Source organism: Eublepharis macularius, chromosome 6, assembly GCF_028583425.1.
Source record: "Eublepharis macularius isolate TG4126 chromosome 6, MPM_Emac_v1.0, whole genome shotgun sequence".
Classification (NCBI taxonomy): Eukaryota; Metazoa; Chordata; class Lepidosauria; order Squamata; family Eublepharidae; genus Eublepharis; species Eublepharis macularius.
The window spans coordinates 5,093,164-5,117,424 of NC_072795.1; the positions used below are offsets into that span (position 1 = coordinate 5,093,164).

General features: G+C 46.7%; 1 protein-coding gene across 3 annotated transcripts in view; it reads left to right on the forward strand.

The window, feature by feature from the left end:
- The window catches only part of TNK2 (tyrosine kinase non receptor 2), a 132,037-nt gene that overhangs the window by 67,906 nt on the left and 39,870 nt on the right, over nt 1–24,261 (forward strand). For 2 of the 3 annotated variants that reach the window (XM_054984138.1, XM_054984140.1), the window contains 8 exons: nt 96–273; nt 2,412–2,497; nt 15,072–15,284; nt 16,674–16,826; nt 17,163–17,440; nt 19,173–19,299; nt 19,484–19,630; nt 23,431–23,525. In XM_054984138.1, the coding sequence (XP_054840113.1) occupies nt 96–273; nt 2,412–2,497; nt 15,072–15,284; nt 16,674–16,826; nt 17,163–17,440; nt 19,173–19,299; nt 19,484–19,630; nt 23,431–23,525 (1,277 nt within the window). The remainder of the gene's footprint in view (nt 1–95; nt 274–2,411; nt 2,498–15,071; nt 15,285–16,673; nt 16,827–17,162; nt 17,441–19,172; nt 19,300–19,483; nt 19,631–23,430; nt 23,526–24,261) is intronic. The other variant, XM_054984139.1, reaches the window with a different exon arrangement.

Sequence of the window (24,261 nt, forward strand, 5' to 3'; positions counted from 1 at the left end):
GTTTGCAAGGGCTGACTGCCCATCTCCTAAGTCCCTGCTCACAAGTCAGCCAGCTGCTTAATTGCCTGAACTTTCTTCCCTCTGGTCCTTTGCAGAAGCTGAGCGGGGGCATGCAAGCGGACGAAGGCACGGACTGGCTGTTGGAACTGCTAACCGAGGTCCAACTGCAACAGTATTTCCTGCGCATCCGCGATGACCTCAACGTCACCCGGTTGTCGCACTTCGAGTATGTCAAGAATGAAGATTTGGAGAAAATCGGCATGGGCCGGCCCGGTGAGTGAGTCTGCCTCTGTCCCCTTTTGCTATCTACTGTGCCCCCCCCTGCAGAAGCAGAGTGGATCATGCAATCCAGAGGTGGGCTGGTTTTAACCTTGGTTTATCTTCAATCTCTGGAGCTGAAATTTGTCATGCAAGAGTTCAGATTTGGGGTCGTGCTTGGTGATTCTGAGCACTCACCTCTTTTCGGCCTCACAAGATTAGACCAAAACCTGCCTTGTCCGGTATCCTTTGCAACCTGCAGGTACAAGGAAATTGCCCAGCAGGTACAAGGAAATTGCCCCCTTCACCCGTGGTTATAATCTATTTTCTCTCTTACTTTAAATGTGTTGACTCAGCAATACAAACAACAGCCCTATAAGGTAGACAGGCACTGGAGAGATATGACCAGACATTGTTTAATACCGGAAATCTGCCACAGCTCAGCAGATGTGGCTCTGGTCAGTGCCTAGATAGGCAGCTACTTACGACCAAACTAGACATGTTGGTTTTTAAAGAGACAGGTCCGGGGAACCCAGTGGGCAGCTGTGGGGATCTGCTGTTAAAAAATAAAGAAGAGTCCATTTGGGCTTAGAAAAGTGCCCCCTGCACACACCATTTTCCCACACTGGGAAAATGGAGTTAGTTCCCTGTCTTTGCTGCCCCGTGTGGGTTTTTTGCCCACTGGCATGGGTGAAACTTGTAAAGCAAGGCTGTTCGTTTCGTCTCTCTTGACTGATGAAGTCTAACTGCCAATTTGTGATAGATCAAGATGGGTAACCGAATTAGTTGTCTGTAGCAGTAGAAAAGAGCTCAAGTCCAGTAACACCTGTAAGGCTAACGAAATTTGTGGTAGGGTATGAGCTTTTGTGAGCCACAGCTCACTTCTTCAGATGTGAGCAGTGACTAACGAAAGCTCATCCCCTACCACAAATTTTGTTAGTCTTATAGGTGCTACTGGACTTGTGCTCTTTTCTACTGCTAATTTGTGTTAAATGATCCCAAGTAAGCATGGACAGATCAAGGTCCACTTGGCACAGCAGCCGATAAGCGCTGAGTGGCGTACCCATAATTGGCTCAGGGTTCTCTGGGAGCTGCAGTCTTCCCCCAACATGCGCACACATGCTTTATTCTCTGCTCCTGCTAAATAGTTGCCTGCAGTTTGGACTGGGCAGGCAGGCATCTCTTGGAAATATTTTCAGGGACATGGTATATATACTCATATGCATGCGCAACGAAGCTTGTAATTTCAAGAGGAGGCATGAGGAAGGGAGAGCAACACTTCCCTGATATCCATCCCTCTGCTGAAGATCACTCCCCGGAACTGATTTTCTGCAAGAGGGGATCATGCCAGAGAAGCTAAGCAGGTGTGGATCTGTTTAGTGCCTGGATGGGAGACCTCTCAGAAATTCTGTGCAGTAGAAAAGAGCTCAAGTCCAGTAGCCATGATGGAGGAAAGGCAGAATATGCATAATAAAAATTAATTTTCATATATATGTTTAGGCAGTTTGGTGTCGTGGTTAAGAGCAGCAGGGCTCTAATCTGGAGAGCCAGGTTTGATTCTCCACTCCTCCACTTGAAGCCAGCTGGGTGGCCTTGGGTCCATCACAGCTCTTCCAGAGCTCTCTCAGCCTCACCTACCTCACAGGGTGATTGTCGTGAGGATAATAACAACACACTTTGTAAACTGCTCTGAGTGGACGTTAAGTTGTCCTGAAGGGCGGTATATAAATCTATTATTGTTGTTGTTGTTATCTGGAAGGTAAAAGCAGGTAGAAAAGCAACTTGAGGGGGAGAGCAGAGTTAAGCAGAAGAATGGCCGCTGTGGAAAGTGATGGACACATGCACATACCCCAACACGCACACTGCTCTGCTCAATATTGTAGCCTGCCTTGACTGATTTCCATTTTTAGAAAAAAAAACATGGTGGGGTTTCACGGCGTGCCATGTTTCGTTTCCTTCTGAGTGTTTTAGAACTTGCAATAGGCTGTTGTAACTGTGATTCTAGAATGCTGGAAGGGTCGCCAGCTACAGCAAAGCATCCGGTCTGGGGCCCTGGTCCTTTGTGGGGCAGTGTACGTCACGGGGATGGAGGAATATTTTGGGAGCAGACCGTCTCCATGTTGCTTAGCGACTCCCTCTTTTGGCTTTCACAGGTCAAAGGCGCCTCTGGGAGGCGGTGAAGAGGAAAAAGGCAATATGCAAACGGAAGTCCTGGATGAGCAAAGTAAGTGCTGTGAATGTGAGTACTAGAAACTTACTTTTTAAAACTTTAAAAATGTATGACTGCGCTTCAGTTTTTAAAAATGGTGCGAGAGAGTAAGAGAGGCCACTCACACGCCTCCCTTTCTAGTTTTGGCCCCCTTTAGAAGATGCTTTGCAGCAAGAAAATGCAACTATGTCTGTTAACAGGCTGCCTGGTTTTCTGAAGCATTAATCTGTATCATCTCTTATGCAGCCATGTGTCACTCATCTCCATGTCAAAAACAGTAACGTGAAGCAGTGTTGAGTAGGCAGTAAAAGGATTCAAACAGAATGTTCTGTGTTGAAGAGGACAGAGAATGGAGAAAGGAGACTCTTTCTATTCCTCCTTTCCCCCCTGCAATCCACTCTGTGCCTCTTCGCTTACTGAGTAATTAACTTGTGGAACTCACCACCACAGGGTGTAGTGATGGCCACTAGTTTAGTTGGCCTTGTGTATTAAATTTTTCTTTATTTAAACTATAAACTACACACTACAACACAATAAACAACAAACTTAGAGAACAAGAAAAAACACACAATTCTAAACATAACACACTAACAATACATATATCTATAAAACTAAGAGGAAAAGAAAAAAGAACCCCCCCCCAAATTACGCTACAAGTTGAGTTCTGATTTTCTCCGCAACAAGTATGTATCATTTCTAGAGTCCCATTTATTCTAAGTTAGTCACAACCCCCCTCTTTTTTCTATTGTTCCTGTTTCTCAATCCCTAAATCCAGATGTCATCAAATCCTTGTTATCCATTTCATGCAAAAAGTCTATTAACGGTTTCCGTTCAGTCAAGAAGTTAACTAATGTCCTTCTCTAATTAATGCAGTAAGTTTTGCCATTAACGCAAACTCCAAAACTTTTGTCAACCATTCCTCCACTGTAGGCAATGTTGTAGTTTTCCACTTTTGTGCATAAAGTACTCTTGCTGCTGTAATAAAATATAAAAACAGTGTTCTAAAACTTTTTTCCAACTGGCTGTCCCTTATTCCCAGTTTAGTTGGCCTTAACGGGCCTTAAAGAGCCCCGTGGCGCAGAGTGGTAAGCGGCAGTACTGCAGTTCAAGCTCTGCTCGTGACCTGAGTTCGATCCTGGTGGAAGCCAGATTCAGGTAGCCGGCTGAGGTTGACTCAGCCTTCCATCCTTCCGAGGTCGATAAAATGAGTACCCAGTTTCCTGGGGGTAAAGTGTAGCTGACTGGGGAAGGCAATGGCAAACCACCCCGTAACAAAGTCTGCCAAGAAAACTTGGTGATGTGACGTCCCCCCATGGGTCAGTAATGACTCGGTGCTTGCACCTTTAAAAGGAGTTTAGACAAGTTCGCGGAGAAGAAAACTCCATCGATCACTATTTGCTTTGATGAGTAAATGGAACACCGATTTGGGGAGTAATGGCATGGAAGGAACTTGGCCCTAAACATGCGGCCAGTTATGGTGAGAAACAGGATGGTGGATGAGATAGATCATGAGTCGTATCCTGCACATGTGCTCTTATGCTCTTACCAAAAAGTCCCGCTTCCATGAGTCAGTGGGGATATTCTGAGATAAGAAACATAATTAGAACCCTTCCAGACTATTATTTTGACCGCAGTCTCCCATCAGCATTCTTGTTTCACACATTCTCTAGTCACCTGCTGCCTGGAAGCCCATAAACCAGACACAAAGGCAGTTGCTCCTCAGCAATTAGTATTCAGAGATACACTGCCTTTGAATGTGGGAGCTCTCTTTAGGAAAGGAAGTGTTTCCTACTTTAAGCTCTTGGAAAGCCCTTCAGGTGTCAAGTTTATATAGATGTACCTGGATGGCCCAGGCTAGCCTGAACTCATCAGATCTAAGCAGAATCAGCCCTAAGAGCCAGTTTGGTGTAGCGGCAGGACTCTAATCTGGAGAGCCAGGTTTGATTCCCCACTCCTCCACTTGCAGCCAGCTGGTTGACCTTGGGTCAGTCACAGCTCTTCCAGAGCTCTCTCAGCCCCACCCACCTCACAGGGTGTTTTGTTGTGGGGATAATAATGGCATACTTTGTAAACCACTCTGAGTGGGCGTTAAGTTGTCCTGAAGGGTGGTATATAAATCGAATGTTATTATTATTATTAATACTTGGAAGTCCAGGGTTGCTACGCAAAAGCAGGCAATGGCAAACCACCTCCGTTTGTCTCTTACTTTGAAAACCCTGGCCGATTCCAGATGGCCCTCCCCATCCCGAAACGTCGCGCGTCATCGTGCAGAAAACGCGAAATATCGCGTTTTCTCACACGAGTTTTGTGCGACGTCGTGCAAAACTCGCGCGAGAAAACGCGATATTTCGCTTTTTCCGCGCGATGTTTCGGGATGGGGAGGGCCGTCTGGAATCGGCCCCTGTGTGGTTGCCTTGCACTTTTCTGAATCGCATTTGAATTTTACATAATTACATCCCACCTTGTATTTTTGCCATTTTAGGGCTGCCGCTTGTAATTTTTTTTTTTTTTTTATAACTACAAAACACTACACAGCACTACACAAGACTATCACAAGGAAAGGGGAGAGGGAAGGGACAAAGGGGGATGGAAAAAGAAAAGGGGGGGGAATGAACTACAAACACTAAACACTACACTTCAATGTTTTCCCTTCATACTGTCATAATACAAAAATAGCTCCATAGGATAATGATGGAGTGGTTAATCATACAGAGAATAAACATTTCAAATTCTGATTAAACTTTCCTCCCCCTTCTAGGTCCCGGACGCAATTCTCTCTGTGCAACCGCTGTTGCGGTGCTCTCCTCCTCCTCCCCCCCCCTCCGGCTTCTCCTTTTCTTCGTTCTCGGTGCAGCAGAGTTCCGGGTTTTTATTCTCAAAATCCTTTAGTTGATCTTCTGATAGTATCTTATAGGCCTGATCTTTATATCTAAACCATATTCCTTCCGGGAATAACCATTTGTACTTTATTCCATGGTCCCTCAGAAGAGCTGCAAACTTTTTATACTTAAAACGCCTTTTCCGGACTAGAAATGGAACGTCCTTCAAAATCTTGACTTTCAAACCCAAAAAGTCCAAATCCGCATTGTATGAGTTATATAGGATGGTGTCCCGAATCTTTTTAAATGAAAAGTCAATAATGATCTCACGAGGCAACTGTCGCTTTGTTGCATATTTTGAAGAAGCCCGACGGACCTCCAAAATGGCGCTTTTAACCTCTTCTTTAGTCGTCCTCGCGGGTATCGCCATTAGTTCCGGGACCACCTCCCACAGATCCTCATTTTCCTCCTCTTTCACGTTTTGGAGACGCAAAATTGTCTGCGTTCGTTCCATCTGTAGCCCGATCAGCTGGTTCTCAACCAACTTCAGCTCCTTTTTTGTAGCCTTCACAAGTGACGCACATTCCAGAGCAGACTTCTCTGCTCCCCCCCCCGCTACTTCCTTAATGGTTTTCACTTCGCTTTCAATTGAGCCCACCCTTTGATCAGTTTCGTTCAGCTTGTCAACAAAGGGTTTTATGGCTTCCACCACCGCCCTGCGCACCAATTCTTCGAGCGACTCTCCCTTCAAAGTAGCCGAGATTGACTTACCGAGAGCGGGACTTTGCTTCTTTGCTGCCATTTTGGGGGGGGGGAGGCGCCAACAAAATTTTGGAACTCAGCGAAGGGGAAGAGCGAGTCTTCTTCAGATCAACCTCTCCTTCACGAACGCTTGTAGAACAGAAGGGATTCGCTTATTTACGGGCTTCCGCCTGTTTCTTTTATTTGCCGTTTCTCGTTGCCCGGCGGCACTCGAGGCGCCGCGCACGTCTGCCGGCCTCCATAGGGACAAACGGGCAATTCCCCCCCCCCGCATTAATTTCGGGGAGTTCTTCCCGCAGCGTCCTGGACCCTGGCTCCCTCCCTGGGAGTCCTGGGGGCTAATCCTTGCGGATCAGCCGCCCGGTCAGGGTGCCCGGTCGTTTCCTCCCGGACCAGCCGAGAGGAGCGTCCGGCATGGCTGCCGCTTGTAATTTTTGTATTGAAAAACAGGTGCTGGTACCCATGATGGTCTCCCCTCTCAGCCCAAGTCTTGAACGCCTGAGAGGCGCCAGTGCTCCATACCAGTGCATGCTTCCTGAAAAAAGCCCTGTGTGGGTCTGTGTTTACCCTGACATGGGTAGCCCAGGAGGGCCTGATCTCATCAGATCTTAGAAGCTAAGCAAGGTCGGCCTTGGTTAGTAATTAGGTGGGAGACCTCCAACGAAGATCAGGATGGCAGAGGTAGGCAATCGCAAACCCTCTCTGTTAGTCTCTTGCTATGAAAACCCCACCAGGGCCCTTTTCACACTACTTTACCTGCTCCCGGAACGTTGCGAAACATCGCGCAAAAAACGCAGAAGATAACGTCTTCTCGCAAGAGTTTTAGTTTAGTTTAGTTTAGTTTATTCGGTGTTTAACCCGCCCTCCCCAAAAGTGGGGAGATGGGGTACAACAGTCATAAAATACAATAAAATACATCAAATACATAGCAGATTCTACAATAAAATTCAGCAATTAAAAAACCTGATATAGTTGGCTACACATTCCTGCCCCCAGCATACAAAGAGGAGGTAGACAGACCCACGAGCTTGTACTCGAATACCGGAGACCGATGGGAGGCTCGATGATGGTCCTGACGCTGGCCTTGTGCAAAACTCTCGCAAGAAGACGCTATCTTCCGCGTTTTTTGCGTGATGTTTCGCAACGTTCTGGGAGCAGGTAAGTAGTGTGAAAAGGGCCCAGGGGTCACCATAAGTCAGCTATGACTTGAGGGCACTCCCCACCACCACGTGGACTACAGGGCCCTGAGCTGAATAGCTCGGGTAAGCCCGATCTTGTCATATCTTGGAAGCTAAGCCAAAAAACCGGGGGCGCCTATACCCACAGAACAAGCTAAAGTAACCAACCAAAAAGGGAAGGCAATATATTCAAAGTGACAAGTTAGTATCAAAATATTTATATTATCAATTGTATATAAGGTGCAAAGTGCAAAGTGAACCACACAATTCGATAGTACATTCAAAGCCGACTTTGGAAATTGTATTGAATGTACTATCGAATTGTGTGGTTCACTTTGCACTTTGCACCTTATATACAATTGATAATATAAATATTTTGATACTAACTTGTCACTTTGAATATATTGCCTTCCCTTCTTGGTTGGTTACTATATCTTGGAAGCTATCAATTACAAAAAGGAAGGGGAAACGCAGCTGCAGTAATACGCTACAAACAAATACAAACCGCGAAGAAAGTTACGTACTTGAAAGTGCGCCGTGCAACCAATTACCGATTGTATATTCCCTTTAATTAGAAGCCCGATATTAAGGAAGTCCCAATAAGATCTGCGATTCCAGATGGATTAAGAGAAGTGATCAGTCATAGCGCACGGAGTACTTGGAGCTGGAGATAACTGCTAAAAGGACCCTCTTGACAAAGGGAATACGAAACAGGAGAGATGCTGGCGCCCTGCTGAGGGATTCTGGACGGCTGTGAATTCTCCTTTTTGAGACTGGGAGTCTTGGCGTCTCTCCTGCCCGGGATACGGCATCGATGTGAGCCACTTCCGGCAGTGGGAACTCTTCTGGGCAAAGAAATTAAAGATGATCTTACAAAGGTTTGAATATTCCCAGCCTCTGATACGAGGTACAAAAGTAGAGAAAGCAGTGTGACAAACAACCTTATCGGACTTCCTTAATATCGGACTTCCAACCAAAACTGTGTATGAATTGGATTTGTGTGTATATGAACTTGTATGTAATTGATATGTAAGTTGCACTGTGCACTTTAGAAGGCATTCATGGTGAGCCTAATTAAAGGAAGATATGGAAGATATGGTTGCCCGGTGCACTTTCAGTACGTAACCGTTTTCGCGGTTTATCAGCAAAGCAGGATCAGCTTAGCTTCCAAGGCCAAAGAAGATCAGGGTTGCAGAGGCAGGCAATGGCTAACCACCTTTGTTAGTCTCTTGCCTTGAAAACCCCAGCAGGCTGTGCCATAAGTTAGCTATGACTTGAGGGCACTCTCTGCCACGTATGTCTGTGTATACATAGCATACCACAGAGGCTGTGAACTCTCGCTTCAATGCTGTTCACAGAGGCTGTGAACTCTAGCTTTGAAAGTCGATGCTGGGAGAAGACATCCCCCCTCCATGGGTCAGCAATGACTCGGTGCTTGCACAGGGGAACTACCTTTACCTTTTTTACCTGATGGTTTGGAGGGTGAGGCGGATATTGTTTATCCCCCCCACCCAAATTTCCTTCTTTCTGTGTACAAGACTTGTATGACTAGTAGAGGCCCCGGGCTGCCCTCACCGGCCCCTCCGAAAAGCCGTCTTGTCTCTGATTGGGCAGAACTGAAGTCATTTTTAGCATGGAGATCTGGACAAAGGACCTTTCCTGCCCAGTAATTTCATTTCCCAGCCATTGTTGGCCTGCTGTAAATGGAAGACCCGCATCAACCAGATGGTATCAGCTGCTGGATTGTGTGTACAACTTTGGCTTCCCTTCCGTTTCCAGCGCAAAAGAATTAACCACCCTCCTGTCTCATAATGAGCCGTCATCCGGTGTCCTGCTGCCCTCCCTCCGGGACCCTGTCTGGGAGCAGATTCTCTGGCAAGGCAGCACTTTTGACGTGCTCTGTTGGCTGATTGACCGTTCCTCCCAAAGAGAGCAGCACCCGCCTCGTCCCTCTCTCAAGCTTGATTTAAAGGCGGCCTTGGCAACGTCAAAGCACTCCTCCGTGGGACTCAACGCTTGCCTAGTCAGTCGAGTGGTCGCTTCCCATGCAAAACCGTTACTTAGGGCCAAGCTACACATGACGAATGACACTTGAACGGCAAGTGGATTGAGTGGAGGGCAAGTGAACAGGGAGAAATACACTTGCTGTTCAAGTGTCATTCGTCATGTGTATCTTGGCCCAGAGTATGCATAGCTCCTTTGCCCAGGTAGCTGCAGCCCTTTCAGTGAGACACACTGTACAAAGTCCCACCATGGACCGCTTTTGCACCAGTGGCTTTGTGTTTAGATTAAGCCTCAGTCACTCACAGAGAGCAAAGAACCCGTGGAAGAATGTTCCTCTGTGGTAATTTGTCCGTTTTACAGCAATCTAATTAGCAGTTCTAATTAGTTGTTGAATATTTGTTTGTTTATGGTTCTCTTTTCTTGTTGAGGATCAAGACAGATTACACAGTGTAAGAGTCTAGTAGCACCTATAAGATTAACAAAATTTGTGGTAGAGTATGAGCTTTCGTGAGTCACAGCTCACTTCTTCAGATACAGCTAGAATGTGAGTCCATCTGTTCTTATATCTTGGTGAGTGGAGTGATTTCAGATACCAAGTGACAATAGCTAGTGAATGACAATAGCAGATGTGATAGGATAGGGTGGGATATGCAGAAGGTTGGTGGGTAGGGAGAAATCAGCATTGGTAATGGGACAGAAAGCCCAGGTCTCGATTCAATCCAGGTGGGTGCATTGTCTTGAGCTTCGTTATTAGTTGAAATTCAGCAGTTTCTGACTTGTTATAATTATGAACCCTGTGGGGTTTTTTTTTGAAAATCAGAGCTGTGGGATGTGTGCGTGCGAGTAACCGGCTGTTTCCACACGGCTTACCTTATTCTGCAAAATCGCGAAATCTCGCACGAAGACGCTGTTATCGTGCGAGAAGACGCGATAACAGCGTCTTCTCGCGAGATTTCGTTATTTTGCCAAATAAGGTAAGCTGTGTGGAAATGGCCACCCTTTGCTGTCCTTTTCCCAATCTGAATACCCCCTTTCCCCCAATTGCTGTTAGCTTCACTGAATATAGGAGTAAATCAAGGCACAGGATGTGAGGGAAGAATTTAACTCATGTCCCCTTCTCTCATCTTCAAAGCATCCATGTGGGTTTGCTGATTAATTTGTTTAAACCACCAGCAATCCCAGTTAGGGATCTCCTTTTCCAGACATAGCCGGATTCTGTCTTTATGTTTGAATTTTGCTGTATTTTGTTTTAGATATGTATTTTCCGCTCGGGTTTTTAATCGGCTTTACGATGTATTTCTTTATGCTGTTTTAACCATTAGCAGGCTTGGTGGCCCCGATTGGACAGAACGGCAAGATATAAATGCTGCAAGTCAATAAATAAAATGCTTAGAAATCAGAGTAGGGTGTTTCCTCCCCCCTCCCTCCCCCCCCCACAGGGCTTTTTTTCAGCAGGAACGCGGTGGAATGGAGTTCCGGCACCTCTTAAAAATAGTCACATGGCCGGTGGCCCCGCCCCCTGATCTGACAGAGGCTGGGCAATCTAAGCTCCCCTCTGTCTGGAGATCAGGGGGCGGGGCCACAGGCCATGTGGCCATTTTCACCAAGGGCAATTTAAACTTTAAAAAACTCCCCCCTTGTTCCAGCTGACCCAAAGTGATGTCATTGTGCGGTCCTGAGTTCCACCACCTCTTTTCCCAGAAAAAAAGCCCTGCCCACACATAATAGTATACTCTATTGAATGAAAATGAGGTGCTGTACATGGTAAATAGAAGAAGTTGGGTCTGATCTCTCTGAATTCAACTGAAAAAAAATCAGTTTCTGGTAATGATCAGGAAAGCATTTAAATAACTTTCATTGCTGGCTTAGCGCCAAGCCTTCCTTTGAAGCAGGAAATCTCTCTTGGTGTAAAGAAACTCACAGCTGTTGGGATTTTACCTTGTGCAGTGGGACAGGAACAGCAGGCAGCTGCGGGCACACGTAGCACCCAATGAAAGCAATCTAAAGCAATGGCAGTATTGTGTAGTGGTTAGAATACCAGCTGAGGATCTGGGAGACCCTCAGATCAAATCCCCACTCAGTCTTCGAATCATAGGGCTGGAAGGGATCTCCAGGATCATCTAGTCCAACCCCCTGCACAATGCAGGAAATTCACAACTACCTGCCCTCCGCACCGCCAGCGACCCCAGCTCCATGCCCAGAAGATGGCAAAAAAGCCTCTAGGATGCCTGGCCAGACTGGCCTGGGAAAAATTGGGACACAGAGATCTCTGTCTTTTGGTGCTACACCTCTGAAGATGCCAGCCACAGCTGCTGGCGAAATGTCAGGAACTACAATGCCAAGACCATGGCAATACAGCCCGGAAAACCCACAACAGCCATCGTTCTCCGGCCGTGAAAGCCTCCGACAATACACTGGGAAAAATTGCTTCCTGACCCGAAAGTGGCACTCAGCATTACCCAGAGCATGTAGGAAGGGGCCACGAGAACTAAGCACTGATGTAGCCCTTCCTGCCCTCCCGCTCATGCTCTGCCCAGGTTCACAGAATCAGCATTGCTGTCAGAGGGCCATCTAGCTTCTGCTTAAAAACCTCCAAAGAAGGAGGTTTTTAATCTTGACACTTGGGCCTAGCCTACCATACAGGGTCGTTGTGAGGATGAAATGGAGAAGGGGAAAACATGTCATAGAATCATTGGGTTGGTAGCTCTAGGGTCTAGGGTCATCTAGTCTAACCCCCTGCACAATGCAGGAAATTCACATCTACCCCCCCCCCGACTGCCCCGTGACTCCTACTCCATGCCCAGAAGCACTCCTGAGCTCCCTGGAGGAAAGAAGGGGATACAAATGCAGTAGGCAGAGTATGTCTTCCAGGGGAGACATTTAACAGCATATAACAGGAGCCCTGCATAGTCAAGCTATGCTGCCCCATCAAGTACAGCGTGTTGTTTCCCAGTAAGTTGCTCCACGAAGCTCTCCTGTGCTCTCCCCACAAATCTAGCATTTAGAGGCCGACTGCTTCGGAACCTGGAGGCTCCATTTAGCCAGGAGCGGAATAACCATTAACAGGATCATTAACCTTCAATGTAGCAGAGTCCTTTGGGAGGACTTACAATTGCCAGGGCCCCCTGCCCAGCCCGGCATCGTATGCAGACACATTCCTTGCCAGAAGTTCTCCCCCCTGCACGTTTTGAGTCTCTTTGGATGTGTCTGAGGTGGACTGTGATCGAAAGAGCTTTTAATAGAGCATGACTCACTGCTGCCCACAGGCCAAAATACTCTCCCTTCCCACACCTCCTGGCCCGCAGCCTTCTCCTGCATTGAGATAGGGCGGTTGGTTAGGTCCCCCCTCCGTCCCCCCAGGACATCAGTCTGTGGGCACAGGAATTCTTGGCCTGCTGGTGCAAAATGACACTAGAATTTTCCTCCAGGGTGCGAGGCGCGCACAAACATCTGGCAGGCGTGTGAAAGGGAGAAGAGGGGCTGGTCTTTACTTCAATATTGTATTGAAATGTACTTACTTGATACTGATTGTATTAACCTCATACTGTATAATCCGCCTTGAGTCTCCGTGAGGAAGGCGGACTATAAATGACGTAAATAAATAAATACATAATAAAGAATACTTTGATTCTTAGAGCTTCCTTTTTTCGATGGAGATCGGAGACCTGTGGAGTTGCTGTGATTTTCAAATAGCTGAAGAAAGATGCCTCTGACCTCCGCTTCCATCCCAGATGTCCAGGAAGGGGGCTTATTATGTTTATACAGTACTGAGAGAGGCTCTCTGCACATGCTTAAATGCACTCTCTTATGCACATTTTGGAGGGGAGAGTGCTGTAGAAACCCACCTTGTCCTTAGTGTTTGGGCTTGTGGACTTGTGCTTGGGGGGCTCAGGGAAACCCCTCCTTGTGGAGATGGTTGATACATAGGGAGTTTTTTGTTTTTAGATACAGAGGAGTTAACCGTGTTAGTCTGTAGTTGCAAAATAGTAAAGAGTCCAGTAGCACCTTTTAAGACTAACCAACTTTATTGTGGCATAAGCTTTCGAGAGCCACAGCTCTCTTCGTCAGATGCATGAATGCATCTGACGAGGAGAGCTGCGGTTCCATTAAAGTTGGTTAGTCTTAAAGGTGCTACTGGACTCTTTTTCGTTTTTGTTTGCATTCTGAACACAACCTGTTCGGGGCTGAAAAGTTGATGGATATATTTGAAATAAATAAATACATCACCCTGCATTGGGCTGACTCCCAGAACTGGTACCCCAAAAGCCTGCAAGGAAGAAGCTAGTGGGCAGCAGCTGTGCTTCTGCCATCCTAAACAGGATCTGGCTCTCTCTGCTTAGGGAAGTGCCAGAATGCCTTCCTTGGTTTGTAGTCCCCTTGCCCCGCCCCCCAATCTGCAGTGCTCCCCTTTCCAAGCTTCCACTGTCTGTCTGTCTGTCCCATGATCCCAGGAGCAATCTCTTGCGAGTTCCTCCTTCCCCTCTGTCCCTCCTTGTTTTCCCGGTTCCTTTCTTGCCATCTTGCCTTCAGGTCTCAAGCTTTCATCCCACTTCCTGCCCCATCACAGGTCCTTTCTTGCCTCCTCAGCCCTTTCCCCATTGAGTCCCCAGCCCTTTGTCTCTCTTGCACACAACACCGTCTCCTTGTCCTCCCAAGTGATTTCATCAGCGAAATCAATGCTACTTTTCCCATGAAGATGCTGCACGTTCTGCTGACGTTCTATTTCTGATGGCTTCCCCTGAGAAGCTAGAATGCCCCTTAGCCTTTTGTGGCATTCCTCTCACTCAGCCTCAAGTAGGTGGAAAGGAGGAATGTTTGTAGAGATGCAGCTGCCATCAGCTTTTGCTCTGTGTGTGTGTGTGTGCATGCAGACTATGAGTCTCTCTACGTGAGACTTTTTACACAAGGACGCTCAAGTTTAGGGAGATGCAATGGTAGCCAGGAAGCGTAATTTAAAAATACAGAGCCAAAGGCCCTGTCAGTTTCACGTTTCTGCAGGAGGGTAGTTTAAAAAGACAGAGCAGGCAGAGATTGCTCCTCAGAGCAATTTCACCTTCACCTCTGGGAAGGCTCTGTCAATTTCTTCTTTCTACAGGAGGGTAGTTTTAAAAGACAGAGCAGGCAGAGATCGCTCCTCAGAGGGTTTGTAAATTTCATCTTCATCTCTGGGAAGGCTCTGTCAATTTCACCTTTCTACAGGAGGGTAGTTTAAAAAGACAGAGCAGGCAGAGATCGCTCCTCAGAGGGTTTGTAAATTTCATCTTCACCTCTGGGAAGGCTCTGTCAATTTCTCCTTTCTACAGGAGGGTAGTTTAAAAAGACAGAGCAGGCAGAGATTGCTCCTCAGAGGGTTTGTAAATTTCACCTTCACCTCTGGGAAGGCTCTGTCAATTTCACCTTTCTACAGGAGGGTAGTTTAAAAAGACAGAGCAGGCAGAGATCACTCCTCAGAGGGTTTGTAAATTTCATCTTCACCTCTGGAAAGGCTCTGTCAATTTCACCTTTCTACAGGAGGGTCGTTTAAAAAGACAGAGCAGGCAGAAATTGCTCTGCAGTGGGTTTGTAAATTTCATCTTCACTCTGTCAATTTCACCTCCCCTTAGGGGAGGCAAAGATGAAATTAACAAACCCACTGCAGAGCAATTTCTGTGAGCTCTGTCTTTTTAAACTACCCTCGTGTAGAGAGGTAAACTACGCTTCCCATCTAACATTGTCTCCTTATACTTGAGCATCCTTGTGTAGGTGGTCTCGTGCCAGAGAGCTCCTTAGAAATGTGGCCCCTTTTTAATGCAGTGCCCTTTTTGGTTTTTACCCCCTGTGTTTCTCTGTCCATCCCTCCAGGTGTTCAGCGGGAAGAGGCCTGACTCAGAGTTCCAGCCTCTGCCCCAGAGTGGACTGTGCAAAAGATCCACTTCACCACCCCCAGACAACAGTCAGCAGCAGGCCCTCACTTGCCTGATCAGCGAGAAGGACCTGGTGCTCTTTGAGAAGTTGGGAGACGGCTCCTTTGGGGTGGTGCGGCGCGGAGAGTGGTGCGCGCCCAGTGGCAAGACGGTAAGATCAAAACCTCCTTGCAAGTTCTCCAGGCCTGGCCTTCCCACCCCCATAACATTCATAAAGGGAGGCACCATGGCAGAATTTGAGATGATAATAGATCCAGAGGAGTTAGCCATAGTAGTAAAGTAGTAAAGTAGTAGTAGTAAAAATAGTAAAGTAGTCCAGTAGCATTTTTAAAACTAACAGACCTCATTGTAGCATAAGCTTTCGAGAACCACAGGTCTCTTCGTCAGATGCATCGCCAAAAATTGGATCGCCTGAAAAGATATCCCTAGACCAAATGTTTTCAAAAATCATGGCTGAGAGGCTACTAGAGAGGCCGCTGTAGCGCAGCAGTTAAGTGGTTAGGCTGCAAATCAGCACTCTACTGGTTCGAATCCCACTCCTGCCACGTTCTCAACAGGTGGCCTTAGGTAAGCCACCTCTCTTAGTTTCAGCTCCCAAGCTGTATTGTGGCAATAATAATAACACTAACTTGATCACCGCTCTGGGTGAGGCACTAATCTGTCTAGAAGAGCGGTATATAAGCGCAGTTATTATTAGTGACCCCCATTAAAGCAGAGTGTGACAGGCTTAAGGGTCCCTGTCTACCAACTGAAGACCATTTTCATAAAGCAGAATGCAAAATCAACAGCAGCCCATAAACACACGTCCTCTGTTGTGTCCCCCACCATTTGAATTGGCCTACTTGTTGATGTCAGAAGTGCTCCCACCCTCCTGACTTTCCACAAACTATGCAAAACTGATCCAGAGGAGTTAGCCGTGTTAGTCTGCAGTAGCAAAACAGCAAAGAGTCCAGTAGCACCTTTAAGACTAACCAACTTTACTGTAGCATAAGCTTTCGAGAGCCACAGCTCTCTTCATCAGATGCATCGTCAGCTTTTTGAGAACCACAGTTGATGATGCATCTGGCAGAGAGAGCTGCAGTTCTCAAAAGCTGATGATGCATCTGATGAAGAGAGCGGTGGCTCTCGAAAGCTTATGCTACAATAAAGTCGGTTAGTCTTAAAGGTGCTACTGGACTCTGTGCAAAACTGAGTTATTCAAGAGGGCTTTTGGCAGAGGAAATATGGCTGTACTGTAATGAAATGTTTCAGCAAGATGCTTCGGTAAAGGGATAGGAACTGTGGACTATAATATAGTACATAGTTAGTAGGTACTATCTTAATCTTAAAGGTGCTGCTGGACTCTTTACTGTTTTGCTACTACAAACTAACTCCTCTGATTCTGTATCAGTGCTAGATACCACACAGGAAAAAAAAAAACATCCTCAAGATTGTCTTTGATGATTGTTGTTTATACAGCACCCAGGCAAAGCCCGTCAGACACCAAAGCAAATGTCTTCTGACTTGTCCTCTTTTTTCCCTCACCTGATTTTCCCACCAGCTTAACGTGGCTGTGAAGTGTCTTAAGACAGATGTGCTGAGCCAACCAGAAGCCCTGGACGACTTCATCCGAGAGGTCAACGCCATGCACTCCCTGGACCACAGGAACCTCATCCGCTTGTATGGCGTGGTGCTTTCTAATCCGATGAAGATGGTGAGGACCGAGCTCAGGTTTCAGAAAGACGGCAGTCGCTTGCCTTAACCTCTGGGTTCAGCCTGCTGTGGGAAAGGGGCTGTCGGGTGATATCTCCAGGCCCTTGAAATGTAAGGGCCATTTCTGGCTCATTCGTTCTCCCTTCTCGCACTGGGCTGCTGTTCCAGGGCATCAGGAGACCCCTGTAGCCTCCCCCTCAGCTAGCCAATCCCTCTTTATTTTCCTGGACATCAGTTGAGTCCCTTCACGAGGTAAAATCCCTGTGAGGTGAACCAGCCCTTGATATCAGCCCATGGCCTCCCGTTGTTCAACCTCGCCCTCTTGTTTCTCTCCCAGGTCACAGAACTGGCCCCGCTGGGCTCCCTGCTGGACCGGCTGCGCAAGAACCAGGGGCACTTCCTGATCTCCACGCTCTGCCACTATGCTATCCAGATCTCAAGAGGCATGGCCTACTTGGAGTCCAAGCGCTTTATCCACCGCGACCTGGCCGCCCGCAACATCCTCCTGGCCTCCAACGACCTGGTCAAGATAGGGGATTTTGGCCTCATGCGGGCCTTGCCCAAGAATGACGACCACTACGTCATGCAAGAACATCGCAAGGTGCCTTTCGCCTGGTGAGCTACTGCACCGGGATGCAGGAATGGCTCTGGGAAGTGCAGCCATGTTGGGGCCCTGGGGCCAAGAGCATGGCTTAGAGCAGTAACAGCTCTAATATTCACACTACGTGGAGTTGCCTCTAGAGGGCAGCAAAGTACTATTTGTGGCTCCTAGACCCAGCAGCACTGTGAGCAAAAGCCATAAAGACAGAACAACTGGAGTGGCACACAGCCTGAACTTCCTTTATTTCACTGGTTCTTAACTTTCAGTCGCCTATAGGCTTTCCCTGTTGCCTGCCGCCATTCTAGAAATGACATCGGATAGCTCTAGGAATCGCTGAAAACTCTATGATAAAACCATAGAGTTTCCAGCGATTCCTAGAGTTGCCCCTTGTCACCTTCAGGTTTTACCCAAAAGTGTCATAGCGATGTCAGCAACGTGGAACACACCCACTCCAATCCACTACCTCCCACAAAGTATGCAACATTATCCTTAAATGCTCCCAAGGCACTACTAAGAATTAGTGTCAGTATGAAGTGCAATTGTGCATCTGACTTTTCCTATAAAAAGAGGTAAAAGGAACTAAGCCCGCACTGTCCTATCTGAGTATGGTTGCCAACTCCAGGTTGGGAAATTCCTGGAGATTTGGGGGTGGGGCCTGGGGAGGGCAGGGAACACAATCAGGGCAGAATGTCATTCAGTCTACCCTCCAAAGTAGCCATTTTCTCCGAGGGGAACTGATCTCCGTTGTCTGGAGGCCAGCTGTAATTCCTGAAGATTTCCAGCCCCACCTGGAGTTTGGCAACCCTGCTTCTGAGCCTTTGCTCCCAGCCTGGCTGGCTTCAGGTGTCCAAGCTGGACCAGTGGAAAAATGGAAAGCAGGATGGTCGGGGGAACTGCTCGCCCACATGCCCCTTTCAATGTTGAAATCAGACCCCCCCCCCCTCCCGTTTTATACATGAATTGAGCCATATAGTCATATAAACAAACAGATACGTCTTCTGCAGTCACATCTAGTTTGTGCAGCAGGCAAGCCTCTCTTGCAATCATCTGATGATACAAGAAGCTCTAACCAGCACGTTGCTTTTGCAGTGTGTGGTGGCTGCCTCTGGATTTCTCTTGGATGCCGTGCCCTGGGCAATATTGCAAAAAAAAAAAAAAAGAATGGTGGCCAGGATAGGTGTGCCAGCAGCCATCTTTGTACTGTACAGAAAGCTAAGGAGCACTGGGGCTGTTGGAAGGATGAGGCAGGATTTCAGAGGGCTCTTTGGAGGCAGCTGGCGTGCTTTCTGCTGAGCACGGAGGAGTCAGTATTGCTCCGTGAGTGAGTCTGCTTGGATGAGAGTCAGTGCAATGTAGTGGTTGGAGGGTTGGACTAAGATCTGCAAGCACCAGGTCTGAATCCCTACTCTGCTCTCTCAGCCTAACCTACCCCATAGGGTTGTTGTGAGGAGAGAAGAATCGCGTAAACCCTTTGGACCCCCCTTGGAGGAATGGCAGGGTACAAAAGAAAGAATCAAATAAAGGAGCACTCACTCCCTGGCAGTGTTTGGAATAGATCCACAGGAGTTAGCTGTGTTAGTCTGTAGTAGCAAAATCGAAAAGAGTCCAGTAGCACCTTTAAGACAAACCAACTTTACTGTAGCGTAAGCTTTCGAGAATCACAGCTCTCTGCTGTGGCATTGAAGCTTGGGCACCTCGATGCTCACTACACACCTTTCTCTCTTATTCCCCCCCCCCCTAATTCAGGTGTGCCCCTGAGAGCCTGAAAACCCGGACCTTTTCACACGCCAGCGACACCTGGATGTTTGGAGTGACGCTTTGGGAAATGTTCACGTATGGACAAGAGCCCTGGGTTGGCCTTAATGGCAGTCAGGTACAATTGCAGAAATTGGTCCTGGTAATAAAGCTTTGGAAAAAAGATAGATTGGAGGGGGGAGTCCAAAGTTTTTTTTTAAATGACACAAGTGGGTCTTCTGTTGATCACTGCATTATCGTCATTATGGAATCTTCTTGTGGCACGTTCTTGGAGGTCCCTGAGCCCTGCTTTCTCTGCCTAGATTTTGCACAAGATCGACAAGGAAGGCGAGCGGCTGGCCCGACCAGAGGACTGTCCCCAGGATATCTACAATGTCATGTTGCAGTGCTGGGCACACAAGCCAGAAGACCGGCCGACTTTCGTAGCCCTGCGTGACTTCCTCTTAGAGGTACGGGCTCCTGGGGATTAGCAAACAAAATTATAGCCCCCGGGGCAGTTCTAGGGTGCAAGCATGTTTCTCCGTTGCAGTAAAAACATTGACCCTAAAGACTAACACATGGATTGTGGCACAAGGTGTTTTTTTTTAATTAAAGAATTTTTATTAGGTGAGAATATTGATACATACAACTTTCAAATATCATCTCAATATCATTTTCCCCCACCCTTTCCCTTGCCCCCTTTTTCAGGACTTCCAACAGCTTTCCAACCCTATATCTTAATCTATTTCTAATCTATCCCCTTTTTCTGTAACTCATTATATCATATTTACATTCTGCTTTGTTAAACTAAGCCCTATCCGTTAACTTCAAATCTGTTATTATTAACTTAAAATCTATTATCTATTGCTATCTGTTAACTTCAAATATATTTAAATTTAAACTAACAATTAAGTAAAATATCTACTTTATTAATTTTACCAATATCTATTAACTCCAAGTCCGCTTAAATTGAGGCTCACAATTAACTAATACTTCACTTCATATGGTAAAGATTCTCTCTCTTCCAATAAAAAAAAAACATTCTAATAATTTTCAAATTGCCATAATTCTCCTTTCACGTCCCACTTCTTTTCTAGATATGTTTTCAATCTTCCCCAATCAGTAAAAAATTCTGTTAAGTTCTGATCTCTCAACTTTCTTGTCATTTTATCCATTTCCGCCATGTACAGCAAGTTATACATCCAGTCATCAATCGTTGGTATTTCTTGCACCTTCCATTTCTGCACAGATTGTGGCACAAGGTTTTGTGGGCCAGTGCCAACTTCATAGAATCATAGAATCACAGGGTTGGAAGGGACCACTAAGGTCATCTAGTCCAACCCCCTGCAAAATGCAGGGAATTCCCAAATACCTCCCAACTTGGTAACATACATCAGTATCCAATGTATATCCCATGCCTCTTTGAAGACTTGGGGTCTGTGCAGACGTAAGTCTGAAGAGGAGGACCTCTGGAAATTATCTCACAGCATTTGGGTCAGATGTACGATCTCCTCTCCATGGCTGAGCTCCAAGGAATCGGGTCCTGCCATTCTGGGGCAGAAGCTGGGACTGCACAGTGCTGATTGGCTGGTACCTGTGCTGTGGCTAAGCATCGTCTCCCACTCTCCTCAGAGGAGTTAGTCGTGTTAGTCTGTAGTAGCAAAATCAAAAAGAGTCCAGTAGCACCTTTAAGACTAACCAATTTTATTGTAGCATAAGCTTTCGAGAATCACAGCTCTCTTCGTCAGATGCATGGAGGGCAAAAAGAGAAACTGGTCAGATAAAGAGGAGGGGGGGCAGGGTAGATGCAAACAGCTCCTTCTGATATGCAGATGAAAACAGCTCCTTCTGATGTGGAGATCAGTTTGCTTCTGTAAAGGTTCAGAGGACTTAGCCGTGTTAGTCTGTAGTAGCAAAATCAAAAAGAGTCCAGCAGCACCACCAAGACCAACCAATTCCACTGCAGCACAAGCCTTCGATAACCACAGCTCTCCCTGCCAGATGCATCTGACAAAGAGAACTGTGGTCCTCGAAAGCCCATGCCAGGTGCCACTGGACTCCCCCTGACCCCGCCTCTGTAAAGGAAATCAGTTACCTGTGATAATGAGATAACCATTCATAGTCCCTATTCAGTCCCAGCTTGACAGAGTCAAATTTACATATGAATTCCAATTCAGCAGCTTCCTGTTGGATTTTGTTTTTGAAAGGTTTCTGTTGAACTACAGCAACCTTTAAGTCTTTGATGGAATGTCCTGGTAGATTGAAGTGTTCTCCCACTGGTTTCTGGACGTTTCCATTTCTAATGTCAGATTTGTGTCCATTTATTCTTTTGCGTAGAGGTTGGCTGGTTTGTCCAATGTACAGAGCAGAAGGACATTGTTGGCACATGAGGGCATATATCAGACTGGAGGATGAGCAGCTGTAAGAGCCAGAGACAGTGTAGCTGATGCCATTGGGTCCTGTAATTGTATTCCCTGGGTAAGGGCAGAGCTGACATCTGGGTCTGTTGCAGGACCTTTTAAAAAACCTTTGTGTCGTCCCTGTCCCCCCAAGTAAAAGACCCCAAGTTAAATTTGGTTCAAACGGCATGTTAAGCATTTTCTAAAGTCCATATGAGCATTGGGATCCAAAGGAAGCATAACATACCTGTTGCGTGGGAAGCTGAGTTCATCCCCAGGAACCAATATTTTGAGGCATGTCTGGGTGCACAGTTAGGGCTTGCTGCAGAAAGCTATTTTCCGTCCTGGGCCAAAATGTCTGAAGTGTTGATCTAAAAAACATAATTTCTGGGGACCTATATAAGATTTTGGTAGGTGGGGCATCTGAGTCTCAAAACCTTCCGATTCCTTGTACACACTTGAACCCAGCTTTTAGACTCCAAATGGTGGATTTCTTTCTTTCTTTCTTTCTTTCTTTCTTTCTTTCTTTCTTTCTTTCTTTCTTTCTTTCTTTCTTTCTTTCTTTCTTTCTTTCTTTCTTTCTTTCTTTCTTTCTTTCTTCGCCGTCTTCTCCTTCTCCTCCTCCTCCTCCTTATTAATTACTATTATTTATTATTAATCTGTCTTTCTCACTGAGATCCAAGGCGGATTCCACAGAGCGAATGAAAATACAATATAATCGACGGCTAGAACATTCACTGAGCAAACTATAATAATAAACAATAGTTAGGGCTCTTAAAAAGCAATAGAGCTCTACCAGACATAGGGTGGCCACATGTATTTCTCACCTGTCTGCCAGGTTCACGTATAAATAGAAGTGCGCTCAGGGCTGGCGCCACCATTGAGGTGGTGAGGCGGCTGCCGTGGGCGCCGGAGGGGGCAGAGGTGCGTGCCACGGAGCTGGCATACCTGCCCCACAGCTGCTTCAAGCCGGCCAGCCCCACGTCGCCGCCACACGCCCCCGGCCGGGCGCAGCAGCTGTGGGCCAGGCACGGCCTCCGCATGCCGGCCCAGCCACCTGCCGGCCAATGGGCCCGGCTTCACCACGCGATAACGTCATAACATGATGACGTCATAACGTGATGCACTCCGGGGCGCACACGTGGAGCTGGCCACGGGCACCAGAACCCCTGGCACCGGCGGTGGGCACACTGGGGGTATAGTTTGTATGAAACGGAGTGCGTGGGTGGGGAGAGGGTAACGTTTCAATCTCCCCATCTCTCTGCATTACATTTTCATTCATAGCCAAGCTCACTTCTGGTTTCATACCTAATTGGGCCTCAGAAATCTTACTGCAAGCCAAGCAGGTATTACTGAAATAAATGTTGAAAAACAGGCTCCACCCTGCTCAGTTTATATGAGGCATGTGACTAGATAAAAGCCGTTGTGGACCAGGGGTTAGAGTGTCTGTCTAGGCTCTACATCAAGATGGGTAGCCGTGTTAGTCTGTAGCGGTAGGAAAGAGCAAGAGTCCAGTAGCACCTCTAAGACTAACAAAATTTGTAGTAGGCTATGAGCTTTTGTGAGCCACAGCTCACTTCTTCTTCTAGGATCTGGGAGTCTCAGGTTCAAATCCCCTCTTTGCTGAGGAAACTCACCGGATGATCTTGGGTCAGTCACACACTCGGCCTAACCTACCTTGCAGGGTTGTTGTGAGGATAAAATGCAAAACAGGAGAATGACCTTTCTGAACTCTTTGAAGGAAGGGCAGGATAATAGGGTAGTAAATGGATAGAGTCATCCAGCGCTAACCATAGTGCCCCACTGGCTCTCATGCTTCTGAACTGTTCCCAGTGGGGCAGCCCTTCATCATTTCCTCTTTGCTCTCCCAGGCCCAGCCCACAGACATGCGCGCCCTGCAGGATTTTGAAGAGCCGGACAAACTCCTCATCCAGATGAGCGATATCATCACGGTCATCGAGGGCAGGTATCGTGTGCGGAGGGCCAGGCCGGGCTGGCCTTAGCTTGACATGGGGCAGGCAGGGCATTTGACCTCTCATACAAAAGGGGCCCAGGCTTCTTCCTCCTCTTCCTCAACAGTTGCTCTGCTTCCATTGAGAGTCACAAGACACTCGTGACGAGTGCTTCAAGTTACCCTCTTTGCAGATCAGACAGTCTGCCCCGTGGAATGAGCAGTTGATTCATGCAAGCCAATGAGGGCTGCAGCTTGGTGACATTTCAGATTTTTTCTGTGGTATAGCTGCCTAATGTTTATTTATTTTATTTTATTTTACTTTATTTTATTTACATCATTTATAGTCTGCCTTTCTCACTGAAACTCGAGACAGATTAAACAGTGTGAGTCAGTACAGTCAATTTTTTTTTCTGTATACTTTTTATTTTATTAATAAGATTAAAAGGCCAGTAAAAAGGGTGTTGAAATAGAAAAAAAAAGTAAAGAAAAAAGAATACAAAGAGAGAAAAAGAACAAAGATTGAAAATAGCAAAAAATGCATTTCGTTTTCCTTTTTTCTCTACAACACCTATCGCATTTCAACAAATATTAAACTTTTAGTTTTAATATCTCCAAAATTTACCTTTTCAATGTTTCCCCCCATCTATTTATTTTTCCAAATTTATCTTCTTAGAAATCAAAACCACAAATCATCAGATTTTTCCTCATCTCACGCAGGAAGTCAATAAGGGGTTTCCAGTTAACCATA